This window comes from Polyodon spathula, chromosome 6 (assembly GCF_017654505.1).
Source record: "Polyodon spathula isolate WHYD16114869_AA chromosome 6, ASM1765450v1, whole genome shotgun sequence".
NCBI classification, from domain to species: Eukaryota; Metazoa; Chordata; class Actinopteri; order Acipenseriformes; family Polyodontidae; genus Polyodon; species Polyodon spathula.
This window is the reverse complement of record NC_054539.1, coordinates 2,447,973-2,462,033: the sequence shown is the minus strand read 5'-3', so window position 1 is coordinate 2,462,033 and position 14,061 is coordinate 2,447,973. Positions and strand designations below refer to the sequence as shown.

General features: G+C 39.0%; 1 protein-coding gene across 1 annotated transcript; it reads left to right on the top strand.

Annotated features, from left to right (window-relative positions):
- Positions 1-3,603: 3,603 nt before the first annotated feature.
- On the top strand, positions 3,604-11,220 carry LOC121316688 (GTP cyclohydrolase 1-like). Its single transcript, XM_041251751.1, has 6 exons — positions 3,604-4,005; positions 5,579-5,688; positions 7,599-7,654; positions 9,692-9,723; positions 10,048-10,132; positions 10,951-11,220. The coding sequence occupies exons 1-6, from the start codon at positions 3,693-3,695 to the stop codon at positions 11,075-11,077; spliced, it is 723 nt and encodes a 240-aa protein (XP_041107685.1). The 5' UTR covers positions 3,604-3,692; the 3' UTR covers positions 11,078-11,220.
- The last annotated feature ends 2,841 nt before the right edge of the window (positions 11,221-14,061 follow it).

Sequence of the window (14,061 nt, the reverse complement as noted above, 5' to 3'; positions counted from 1 at the left end):
TATATATATATATATATATATATATATATATATATATATATATATATATATATATATATATAGGTCTGTATTTTTTATGTTCACATAACAAGTAAAAATACAACTTTTTCTGTCATTTTACACAGTAGAAACTTTATGTTATTTTTTTTAATAAAAATGATGCATTATTGTCTACTGCAAAAGCAAGAACATATGTTGTAACAACCAACCCCATATCGTGTGACAACCAACCCCAGTATGGGACAGGCTGTCACAGGTGACCGGCGCATTTTCAACCATTTAAATATCATATTTGGAATAAAGTTATGCTGAAATAAAAAACACCAATTTGTACGTGAAGAGTTATTCTTCAATACAACGAGGAACAGAACCCCGCAGCATGTCACCAGATTAAGGAAAATAATAGAGTAAAAATTGTGACAACCAACCCCGGTCTTCCCTATATTTAAGTTAAAAACGTGACCCAATCTGTAGTACTTTGTATTTCACCGGCACTCGTATCTAACCCGGATGTATCTATCAGCACTGTTACCTGCTCTTGATCTGCCCGACACCAAATGTTTTGTATTTGCTCTTATTAAGCCTGAAGTCACTGTATTTTGTTTCTTGCTCTTAAATGTAGTTTAAATCTTGATATGTTCTTTTGTATGCAACTATAAATCGCCCTGGGTAAGGGTATCTGCTAATAAATAATTAAATACATAAACAAACAAACAAACAAATAAATAAATAAATAGATTTAATTAAAAAAAAAAAAAACTAAATTTCAGTGTTCAGCTATTTTTTATTTTTTTACATCGGAAAATACTATGTTTACATTGGACTAGAAGCGAGTGTTAAAAGAAAACGCATTAGGTACATGTTAAATACATTGCACGGCGTAGGCAGCAGCAGCGCTAGCAGGTGAGGTAATCACACACAAAGACATAGCCCGCTATACGCTCCTTGCCGGCTCTTTCGTACAGCGGTATTCGGCTCTATGCTTTAGTGTTAGAGGTTCAGTCAGTTTAATGTAATTGGTTAACATTAACTGTATTGTAACATTATACGGAATTAGTACATTATGTTTGTAATGTAAGGCTGCGTGCTCTATAAGAACACCACTAATGTCTCAATTAAAATTAGCAGACAAGCAACTGCAGTAGGATAGCCTGCTTATTATCAAAGTAGTATTGTGTTGAACACTAGAACCGACATGACAGTCTTTTGAACCGTTTTAGCAATTAAAATTAAAATTGATCTGCGTTTGTGAATTTCTCGCACATGTCCGTTCTTAAGTGTTACTAAATATTTGAATGAAATACCCATACGGTGTTTCAGCTGCAGAGTCGTAAAAATGAATAAGTTATAATCACTTACTCCTTAAAACACCAGAGCAGCTTTTTAAACTACACATTGAAATCAATAAAATATAGCCGACAATTTAGTTTGGTCTTACAATACAATCAAAGTCATTGTGAAAGAACGTATTATAATCCTGTCGAGTGCTGAAACACTGATGAAAGTCATTCTACACGTCATATTATTATTATTATTATTATTATTATTATTATTATTATTATTATTATTATTATTATTATTATAAGCTCTCTGTACAGATCAGTGACCATCGGGACTGATGCTAAATGAAAGCCAGAGACTTGCATTTTACAATGCAGCGAAGTACGGTGTGGATATACTGGATCAAACGGCACGGCTGTATTCTGTCAAAGGTTCTCGCAGGTGGCCTGTGGCTGGTTTTTTTTATGTTTTGGACATGACTTTTGTTTTGAGTGCACCGGCAACACAATCTCCTGGATGGACTTCATTTTGCATGTAGGCAGAAACAATTTGATCAGAGAAGCACAATTTGGCTTGCAAATGCCCCTCAACCTTCAGCCAGTGCTGCGCCAGTAGCCTGTAGAGGTGGACAATATCTGGCCTCCTGTAAACGGTAGATCAACCCCACCTTGGAAGAATATTTTCAGACTAACAGCATAGAGGAGTGCGCACCTGTTTGTTTTAGCTTGGGGAGATAGGTGGTGCTCACGTAGGCAACTAGTACTGCGTTCAACCAGGGGCTCTGTGGACCCCTTCCGATACCTGAAACCACACACTGAAGAGTGTAAACAGTGTTGTGAATTGGTTGTTCCCTTGTGTAAAAAAAATAATATTCTGATTGCTAATACATTGTTACCATGTCTATTATTGATGGTTTGCATTGTTCTTGGTTCTAGCGTACAAAATAAAATAATCTGCGTTGGTGATCTTTAGAAAAAAATTTAACACTTTAACTTTTAGTTCTCTTCTTTGAGCTGGCGTGGTCAGACTATTAAATGTGTACCCGTCCCCCTGTTACAACTACAAATATCAGTGATGTCTCAGTTGAAAAGATGAGATTTACTGGTACAATGAAACCCATCTATCGGTGATACCCCAGTATTGTTGTCTGCAGATCCTGGTCTGATGTCGCTCGCAAGCCATCTTCCCATATATGGTGTTCCGAAGTGGGAAACTGCGCCTTCACAATAAGAAGGCCAGGAACAGTATTGCGTGTACACGCAGATATACTATAATAAAAATGACATGAATAAATAAACATTTGTTCGGTAGAATGTGCAGTAATTCCAAATCTGCTTTGCTGTCCTGCATCTTCAGTGTGTATTCTATTAATAGGGAGCTCTCTGGTTTTACTATACTATTTTAATGTGTTGCATAAATTAGCAGATGAATTGAAATGTCTTGAAGTGCACTGATCTTTTGCTTTATTTTTATCAGGACACCTGTGTCATGTGCAATATCCAATTTTAGATCGAGAGTGGAGGCCCTGCTCTGTTGCAGATTAAAACGTTTCTTTCTCCACCTAATTGACTCTGGGGAAGGTTTAGTGTTATTAGCCTGTTGGCTTGGACTCAGTGGTGGAGTGGCGCGCCTGTTTGGGAAATTTTTGAAATTTAATTGAGCAGTTTTGAAATTTGGGGTGGCAGGAGATTGGAACCACATCCCCTACCGACAATCCAGCCAGGGCAAGTGCAGTATTGAATAAGGACTGGTCATGCACATTATTTTACTGTGCTACGTTGATTTTTCTTGTTAGTAATGAGATGTGCTATACTAATGCCAAGTTTAGAATATAACCTGTTTTTAATAAAGAATTGCATATTACTTCTCGTCTGTGCTCCTTGATATGGGCTAGTTGCTGCCCCCCTTTGTTGATGATTCGAACCTGTCAATGAAAGTAGAAGGTAATTATAATAGAACAGAATTCCTTATTTTCATTAAACATAATGTGGCGTAGTCAGGCTATTTATTCCCTGGGGTGCGACGTGTGCACCTTGCAGCTAGCGATCATCAAGGAAAAGTTGAAGATAGTATTACAGACGTGTACTTCTGTTGGCATTCCTTAACACAGAGGTAAGAAATGATTGTTTTTAAATCAATCTGTCGGCTGAAACGAGGACCGCTTCTCCGTGTGGGGAATGTGTTTGTAGAACGAAGGTGGTAATTTCAAAGGATCGTCAGCGTGGAACTCCAATGAGACACACCTCTGACGTCATCGGTAGCGTGATCTATGAAAGGAGATTCTCTGCTGTATAAATAGAGCTAGCTGGATGGAGACAGAACTACCTGCAGGCATACCGGCAGCTGTTGTAGCTAGCTACTCCAGCTATATCATTGATACATATAATAAATTAAAAAAAGATAATTAAACAATGGAACACCAGAAGGCAGCTGCAGAAATGAACGGAGTTTGCAATGGGAACACTGTAGCAGAATACAACTGCCACAAAGTGCTAAGTGAAGAAGCCATGACACAGTCGGAGAAAGCGGCAGTGTACAACTGTCACGGGACGTCCCGTAAGGAGAGTGAAGACGAGTTCAAACTACCAGCCCTGGAAGCGGCGTACAACACCATTCTGAAGGGGCTCGGGGAGAACACAGACCGGCAGGGGCTGCTCCTGACACCCCGGAGAGCGGCCAAAGCCATGCAGTTTCTAATCAAAGGCTACCACGAAACCATCTACGGTAAGTTAGTAGACACTGTTAAACCGTGCCGGTATTTATTAAAACACGAACCTGTTTTTGGCATGAGCTGGGGGCACAGCTTTATCTTTCGCTAAACTTCGCGTTCTAGAGTGCTGGTCATGAGGGTAGGATTATAATAGATAAACCAACAGCGAAGACAGTGCATCGTATTGCTGCTACACGCGCTATTAGTAAAATGCAATTTAAAATGGCTTGTTATACTGGAAACATGGCACGGAGTTGGTTGCAGCTCAAGACCGGTCCCTATAAAACCCTGCCATAGGTTACAGTATATTACAGTAACCTGTGTGGAGTTGCCCCATACCTTGTCGATCTAGGCTTGCACATACTATACTCCTTAGTGATATCAATATTGCTTATTTGTTTGCATTAATAAACCGAAATGCCTTGCACCCTAAGAAGAGTGCGGTAAAGCGATACAACATGTTGGATACGAAGGCTAATCACTTTGAATTAAAGCAGAGAAACGCTCAATTGCATACAGAAACAATGCTGCCGTTCCAGTCTCGGTACATTTCCAATAAATAAAGCTGCGGTGCAGGTAGAAAAACGTCTTTTTAGTCATTCAAACTAAGCAAAAACTTTTTTTTCACACGCTGCTTGTTTTAAATACTGATAAAAATGTATATATCAAACGTGTGTAGCCTACATAATAATATTGAATTCCCAAACCATGAATATTAAATTAAGAGCTGACGAGTATGTTTTCTAGTTAAATAAATCGGTAACTATTTGCCAGCTTAACCCTTTTCCACATACCCCACTATATCTTATGGTTTTAAACATCCAGCTCAACCTTTAGTGAATGTACAAAATGGTACAGCAACAAAGTCGGCTTTCTAATAAACTGAAATAACGTATCTCCAAACAACTGCGCTGCCCATTCAAGGTATAGAACCCCTGGTTACAGGAGACGGGTTCAAGCTGGGGTGTAGTCGTTATTAGGAATCGCTCCTAAAGTAAAATAGTATACTTTCGGCCCAGAATTTCTTAACCACTTCAAAATGTTACTGTTCACACTGGTAGCCATACTGTACAAAAATTAAACAAAAGCCCGTAAGCCTGTATGAATCACAAGTCTCTTTGCTTATCTGGGTTAAGAAGCCTAGCTCCAAGTCTGTCATAAGTATGAAGGAGTGCTGATTTGAAAAGGATATAGTTGGCTTCCAGGCCTGATGTAGTTGCCATGCTGAATACAAGATCATGACAACAGCAGGCTCCCTGTTTCAGAGCTGCCATTTAATTGCATGTTGTAATGCCTTTTACATTTGTTTTGCTTAACTGGAAAATGAGAGGTTGTTTAGCCCAAATGCTGTCGCTAGGACCGGGGAAAAGGAAATCGGTGTTCAAATCCTAGTTCGGCCTTTTCTTTCTTTTTTTTTTTTTTTTTTTGGGGGGGGGGGGGGGCGCCCCCGCGTTTATTACGTTAATCAATTATAAAACCGTTTGACCACAAACCTAAACAAAATTGGGGGGGGGGGGGGGGGGGGGGCAAGAAGTTTTGCATTAGTTAATAATTGGGAACTGGTGTTTGGGTTGTTTTTTGCTACAGATATCCTTAATGGTGCCATTTTCGATGAAGACCATGATGAAATGGTGATTGTGAAGGACATTGATATGTTCTCAATGTGCGAGCATCACCTGGTGCCGTTCTTTGGCAAGGTACTGCGTAAGTTTCCTTTGCATCCTGCCTTGAGCTCCAGAGCTGCCATCTCTGCAGGTCTGAGTGGTTTGCAACCTATTGTGTGGTCTTGCAATAAAGAGAACACCAGAACGTTATAAAGAGATTTATATATATATATATATATATATATATATATATATATATATATATATATATATATATATATATATATATATATATATAAATTAGTGCCTTGCAAAAGTATTCAGACCCCTGACCAATTCTCTCATATTACTGAATTACAAATGGTACATTGAAATTTCGTTCTGTTTGATATTTTATTTTAAAACACTTAAACTCAAAATCAATTATTGAAAGGTGACATTGGTTTTATGTTGGGAAATATTTAAGAAAAATAAAAAACTGAAATATCTTGCTTGCATAAGTATTCAACCCCCACACATTTATATTTGGTAGAGCCACCTTTCGCTGCAATAACAGCTTTAAGTCTTTTAAGTATGTACCAGCTTTGCACACAGTGTCGGAGTGATTTTGGCCCATTCTTCTTGGCAGATTTGCTCCAGATTCTCAATGGGATTGAGATCAGGACTTTGACTGGGCCACTGTAGGACATTCACCTTTTGTTCTTGAGCCACTCCAATGTTGCTTTGGCCTTGTGCTTCGGATCATTGTCCTTCTGAAAGGTGAATTTCCTCCCAAGCTTCAGTTTTTTAGCGGACTGAAGCAGATTTTCTTGCAGTATTTTCCTGTATTTTGCTCCATCCATTCTTCCTTCAATTGTAACAAGATGCCTAGTCCCTGCTGATGAGAAGCATCCCGACAGCATGATGCTGCCACCACCATACTTCACTGTATGGATGGTGTGTCTTGAGGCATGGGCAGTGTTAAGTTTGCGCCACACATAGAGCTTTGAATGTTGGCCAAAAAGCTCTCTCTTGGTCTCATCTGACCACAAAACCTTTTCCCACATCGCAGCTTGGTCACTCTCATGCTTTCTGGCAAACTCCAGACATGCTTTCAGATGCTACTTTTTGAGTAACGGCTTCTTTCTTGCCACCCTCCCGTACAGGCCAGTGTTATGTAGAGCTCTTGATATGGTTGACTGGTGCACCATTACTCCACTCCTAGCCACTGAACTCTGTAGCTCCTTCAAAGTGATTGTCAGCCTCTCTGTGGCTTCTCTCAAGTCTCCTTGTTTGAGCACTGAGTTTTGAGGGACAGCCTTTTCTTGTCAGTGCCTGGGTGGTGTGATGCAGCTTCCACTTCCTGATTATTGATCCAACTGTGCTCACTGGGATATCCAAACACTTTGATATTATTTTGTAACCTTTCCCTAATCTATGCATTTGTATTACTTTTATTTCTAACTTCTGTAGAATGCTCTTTGGTTTTGGTTTTCATTTTCCTTCAGATTCACAGCCTTACCAATGATCCTTCAACAGTGGGGGGTTTTTATCCAGAAAATGTGACAGCAACTTTAATGGTTCACAGGTGGAGGCCAACGGTAAGGTAATTGTGTCCTCGTTAGGGCCATTTCTTTCGTCAGTACAAACTGGGAGCTTCTACAGCACAGGGGTTGAATACTTATACAAGCAAGATTTCAGTTTTTTTTATTTCTTAAAAATATTTCCCAACATAAAACCAATGTCGCCTTACAATAATTGATTTTGAGTTTCAGTGTTTAAAAATAAAATATCAAACAGAATGAAATTTCAATGTACCATTTGTAATTCAGTAATATGAGAGAATTGGTCAGGGGTCTGAATACTTTTGCAAGGCACTGTGTGTGTATGTGTGTGTGTATATAATATATATACACACACAAACACACACTAATCGGAACAAAGCAAATGTTTTTTTACCCCATCATACAATATTATATTAACATTACAGACCAATGAAAGCTGTCTGCCTGTTAAATCTGCAGGTTCACATAGGATATCTCCCAAACAAAAGGATTGTTGGACTGAGCAAGCTGGCAAGGTACGGTGTACAGTGTGCAATCTATTCAGGTGCAATGCAGAGCCATTCTTCATTAACGTTGTGTAGTGTCTCTTGTAATAGATGTTATGTCAAGCTGTAGGCCAGAGGATTACACAGTTCTGGCAGCTCACTGTGTGAAATGAGGTCTCTTATGATAAGACACACAATGCATGAACATCTGAAAAAAAAAAAAAAAAAAAAAAAAAAAAAGTACCCAGGAACTACTATTAAACATGTCATTGTCTTTTAACTGTGGAATTTTGTTGTAAAGATACATGATTTCCTGTACATGATATATAATATTAGCTAATACTAATAGGTGACTGAGGCAATTCATAATTGCATTTGTGCAGACAAAGGGCAACTTACAAGCGCTGCACACAAATAAAAAAAAAAAAAAAAAAAAACTTTGTGTGTGTGTGTGTGTATATATATATATATATATATATATATATATATATATATATATATATATATATATACACACACACACACACACACACACACACACATACAAGAGGTGACTGAGGAGAGAATACATTTAGTTGATTTCACAAGAATTTGAGAAGATTTAATTCATAACAATGCCTTTCAGGGGATTCATTTGTTTTCCTGTATCATGTTAAATTTGGAGCAGAAACAGCAGATGTTCTTTCTGTGGTAAACTAGACTGGGCTGCTATTTAAACTTTGATCTCCTCAAATAAATGGCATAGCTGGGGCTTGAACAGTTGATTTGATTCATGAGAATTGAAGACTGCAGTTATTGTTATGTGTGAGTGGCTGCGTTCTCCTTTTATCATAGACTGAGTTTAGCAGGTGAGCAATCGGGTAACCGCTTGTTTCTTTACTGATGCACAAAAGACACAGCCCGGGACAATAAGAATGGTCACTTCCAGTTCACAGTAACATAAACTCCCTGGTCAGCCCTTTCAACTGGTTTAGATAGCAGCAACGGCGTTCTCTTCAGCCCTGAGTGTGTGTCATAAAAATGAGAGTAAACAGCGTTTATGATAACTGAACTTAGTTGCGTCGCCCCCTGGAACGGTGCCTAGAATGTTGCTGACAGTGCAGCTGTAGACATCGTTTAAAATAACGCGTGACAGCCATGTGAATACAGGCGTGCATTTAGCTTCTCCTCGACTCCATAAGGATGAAAGTGGCATTTTAATTCCCAAAGTTCCGTTGCCATGATAACCTTTTGCATTTAGTACCACTGCAACTGAATCACTTGAGCTGATCCCTGCGTCCAGGTTCCTGTAACTATTATTGTGCATGCTGCTTCATTTGTCGGTTATATATTATAGAAAAAATGAATTCCTTTTAATACTGTGATTGTAGCGTGCACTAAATCATGAGCTGTAACATTTAAACAGTAATAATCACATACTCGACCCATCACTGTCAAACTTCCACTACAACTTATGGATAGCGGTCATCCTGTAAACAACAATTCTGAAATTAAGGAAATCGTTTTTTTTGTTTGTTTGTTTATTGTATTTTATGAGTACAGTCTTCATTTGTCATGTATAATAAGCTAATGCATAGCATGTACGATGGCTCTTATAACATAAATCATTTTGCAGTTTGAGCACACCGAAGTTGCCCAAACTGCACAAGGTAACTTACAACAATGAGACAGCTGACACACAGTGTTGAAACTTATTACCTTATTGTGTGCTCAAAATGTAATGTCCCGCTTGAAGCCTCTCTTACCCACCTTAAAAGGAGGATTCTTTGAAATCAGAGTCTCAGGTGTGCTGTAATGTTCTGCTTAGCTGAAAGAATGCTACCAATGCAGGCCCAGTACGATGTAGCAGCACTGAGACAGATATAGAACAGGGCAAAGAACATTATTCTTGCTCTGTAGATTCTCTAAAGGAATAAATCATTTACATGGACAGTGCTTTTTAAAGTTTACTAAGACACCGTACACTTAGGGACCTCAGTTTGCAAGGATATAGAGTTGTTCTCGCCAATATTAACCCCAACGCTGTTTATTAAGTGTCTTCTCTTCCCTTTCTTTTATCTTTTATAGGATTGTTGAAATCTTCAGCCACAGACTTCAAGGTAGAGATGTTAAAATATTGATAGTGATACTGGTTGTGAATAGAAGCTAAATAAGACATATACATATACTGGAGTAGAATAGAAATAAGACTCCTGTTCCAGAGTAGTCTCACCCATCCCAGGTTTGCAGATGAGCTTGATGAGCCCCATTGTGTAAGTAATAGGCTCAGGTATGTCTGACTAAACTCAGTAAAACCAGGAATGGATCAAATTGCTATGCAGCGGGGATCTTCTTTCCACCCCTGCATTAGCAGTGTGTAATATCGACGTTAACCGGGCTGTCAGACCCAAGATCAATAAAACTCTGTCTTGTGTCTGTTGCAGTTCAAGAACGACTAACGAAGCAGATAGCATTAGCGATCACAGAGGCTCTGAACCCAGCAGGAGTAGCGGTAGTTATTGAGGCTGCGTAAGTATTTTTGCGAACTCTTTTTCTAGGTAATTAACTAGTTCAATAACATGCTAACACATTTGTTTTACGGTTCACCTGTAAATTATTTTCTAGTTGAGTGCATCCCCACTTCGATTAAAGTTAGTCAGTTCTGAGTTGATCAGTAAAAAAGGTTTTCAGTCTCTTTCAAGCCATTTGAAAGAGAATAGTGCTTTTTAAAATTGTATAACTGTGTTGACCGATCATTTAGAAACACTTCATAATTTAACATTTTAGTTGTTGACTGTTAATAATAAAAAAAATGACCAATAAAAAAAGATGGACTGTATATTCTTAAACTATTACTATTAGTTTTTAAATATTTTACCAGTGAAACAAATACATTCTAGAACTGCATTTCGGCTATGGCCAAAAGTTTTACTTCATCAAGTCGAATGCAACCTGCTGAATCCATTAAGTTAACATATTGAATTACATCTACCATGAAGTACTGTACTACTGTTATGGCTCCAGTAGACTTTCTTTTATTTCTTTTTATCATTTTGTAGTTTCTTTGATTACATAAAAAAAAAGATCTAAATTATGTTCATATAGTTTACATCTTAGTTATGTCCTAGATTCTAGGTGATGTAAATCTTTTGGTCATAGCTGTAGAAACACACTTATAGCTGCTTTTGCGGCTCCAGAGTTTAGAATACATATCTAAATGTCCGTGATTTAGTGTAGTCAGTGTAATTCTATAACAGCAGGAAGGGTTCCTGAAGGAGTTGGTAGGGGAAGCGTCCCATGCTGTAAGAAGGGTGACTCACACTCTCGTTTCTATCCCTTTGCCTCAGTCACATGTGCATGGTGCTGAGAGGTGTGCAGAAGATCAACAGCCAGACCATCACCAGCACCATGCTGGGGGTGTTCAGAGGGGACCCCAAGACTCGGGAGGAGTTCCTCTTGCTGGTGAGGAGCTGAGCCACCCATACCCTTCCTCGAACCAGTACCCCCAGAGCACTCAGGAAACAGGAGCCCTTGCTGCTCATACCTGTCATAACAAAACCTAAACATAGCAATAACATTGTGAAATCATATGAAAATACTATATAGACATGTATCCCCCCCCCCCCCCCCCCCCCCCCCCCACATTTACACGGTTTCATTCCAAAAGCCACAAGAACTAATTTTAAGAAGCCTTCTTAAACATTCCAGTTCCAATCAGATTACTTTGTGCTGTGACCTGTGCCTTGAAAATGTGTGTGCAATATTGAGCATATGAATATAATTTTGTACATATACATATTTAAGCAAACATCAGGAGCAGTTTTGGCATAATGCATAGTCCGTACTTCTGTATACGAAGTGTAATGTGGTGTTGTATGTATTGAAATTGTTTGAAGGATTTGCGCATACTGTTCTACCGGTAATTACGATGTTTGATTTTTAACATTCATTGTTATCTACATATTGCCTAACCAGCATCTATCGGTCTAAAAGGGTTTGGATGGGGAACACAAAATGAAAGGAAGGGGACTTTTTTGAATACCAGACCACGCTGCTACTGCTAATCTCTCGGGTACTCTTACCACGATATTTCCTTGCGATGAAACCAGATGGTTTCCCAAGGGGGTGCTGATGAGCAAAAAATAAATAAAAAGCACAAAAAGTACAATTATACCAACAGCCTTGGGTAACAGTCAGAAGTGCAAGTGAACTGAGGTCTATTTCCCCATTAGGGTTTCGTAGGGTTTTTACTTGGCCTCCGTCTTGGATTCCGATATGCAGTATCCTAAGCTAAATATATTGTTAAGAAGATCCAGAGGAATGGAATGCCTTGGATGCACGTGTCATCTGCAGTTCTTGTTTCCATATTGATCAAGGCTTTTAGAAATGGGGAATAGGAGCACTCGAAGGACAGGCCTTTGTAGCTTTGGATATAGTTTCTGTTTATCCTCCTCTCAATCAAGACGCTAAAGAAGGACCCCATCCCATTCTCAACCCATGTGGTTGATTATTACAGTGTGGTGCTCTTTCAGCTCCCCTTAATATTGAGATTGCATTTTGCAATGGATCTTGGTTTACAGTCCATTCAAATTCCTATGTGAAGAGAGATCTGTGATCTAAACTCATAAGCTGTTAGATCTATCACACCCTTGGTTTACATATACACTGTAATGGGCTTACTAGATTACTGCTGTATCCGTCAGTGCCTTTCGATATAATACATCCCATTACTGTCAGTACATCCCAACAGGAGTCAAAGCTTCTTGGTCTATGATCAATATGGTTGACTCCTCAATACAAAAAATAAAGCTTGTTTAAACAATGATGAGCAATTAAACAAAATGCACAATACATACAGTAGGACATGCCATAGCTGGATTCAGCACTGCACAAGGCTTTGGAAATGAAACAGCAGCCTGCGTGCAGTTTACAGATACGCCCGTCATTCATTGGCTCTGACCTTATTAAAAAGCGAATCCTGTTGTTTCAAGGTCTATAGACTAGTTTATAATGACAATATAATCAGTGCTTATGCTGTTATCTGTTCATGACTAATGCTACATGAAACTTCACTGCCTGTCTGTATCAGAGGGGAAGGGAGGGTAGCAAAAGAGAGCCATTACTCTGGCAAAAAACAGCATCTGCCACTGTGTGCTACACAGTTAAACACACAGCACTCCACTTACCGCCTGCAATTGAATCACAATTACTGTGTCATTCCACACTCTTTATGAAGCTGTGCCTGGTCATGTTTAGAGAGTCATGAATACCTGTGGAAAACATGGATTGAGAATTGATTAGGGGTTTGCTACGCATGTGGACTAGCAGAGCTATACTGGTGTTCTTTTCTGAAAAGAGACTAATATTGCAGATAGCAGACTGTTTGGTTCAAATTGCATGTACTGCTAACCATTGATAGAGACGATGCGTCTACAAACTGCCCAACAATGACTGCAAGCTAATGAGATAACAATGCTGTGGACTAGAAGGGAACAGGCTCTAGACTTCAGAGAGATCAAAAGAGATAATCCCACTGGCATCAAAGGGGGTCGCAAGGAGATAACAAAAGGCAGATGTATGGACCTTTTGTCTCCAGGAGTGTGAAGAATGCACTGAGTTCAGAGGTTGTCACATTAGACTACACACACACACACACACACACACACACACACACTAAATTAACAGAATAAAGTGTTGTACCTTGACCATTGGTTAAGTGTCAGAGAAAGGGGAGGTGGACCACCTATACAGAAGGGTATTTAATGTCACGCAAACATTGTAATTTTGAGTGTTGTTTGTCCTGTACCTGGGACCAGACTCCCTGCATATTTCAATAAACCTGGCAACTGATTGAAGAAAAGGACTCTGTGCATTTTCTTGAATCTACTTACTCACCATCTATTTTTTGTAAGTTACTTCAATACCTATCATATTGGTCAAATACATTGGTTCACGCAATAATTAAAGACTGCTGAGGAACTTTCAGCCAATCACAGTGTGAGTTTTGTGGGCAGTATGACTACCACTACTACATGAAGTTTCGTCAATAGTACTGCTGATGTGCTACAATTATGTGAGATAAAACCTTGGTGGGCACTACTTGAACATTATTAGTTTAGTACCTACATCAGACTACATTGAATGAAGCTGGACATGTTCAATTCTACAGATTTCCAAAACAAATTATTTTACACAAGGTCACTACAAAAGATGACACCACAACAAACAACATGTTTTATATTTTTAGTGGTACTTTAACCCAGGTCATTCCACTCCAGGTTTGACAGATTTAACAGGTACAATGAGATAATGAGCTGCATGCAGGTTTAACTGGTTCACTTAAACAATTTAGAACAGCTCCTGTGCCATCCACTAAAGCTGTGCTACTGAAGAGCGAGAACACACAATGTTATCACACAGAAAGCTGGGCGGGGCGGGGGTTGAGCCATACGGACACA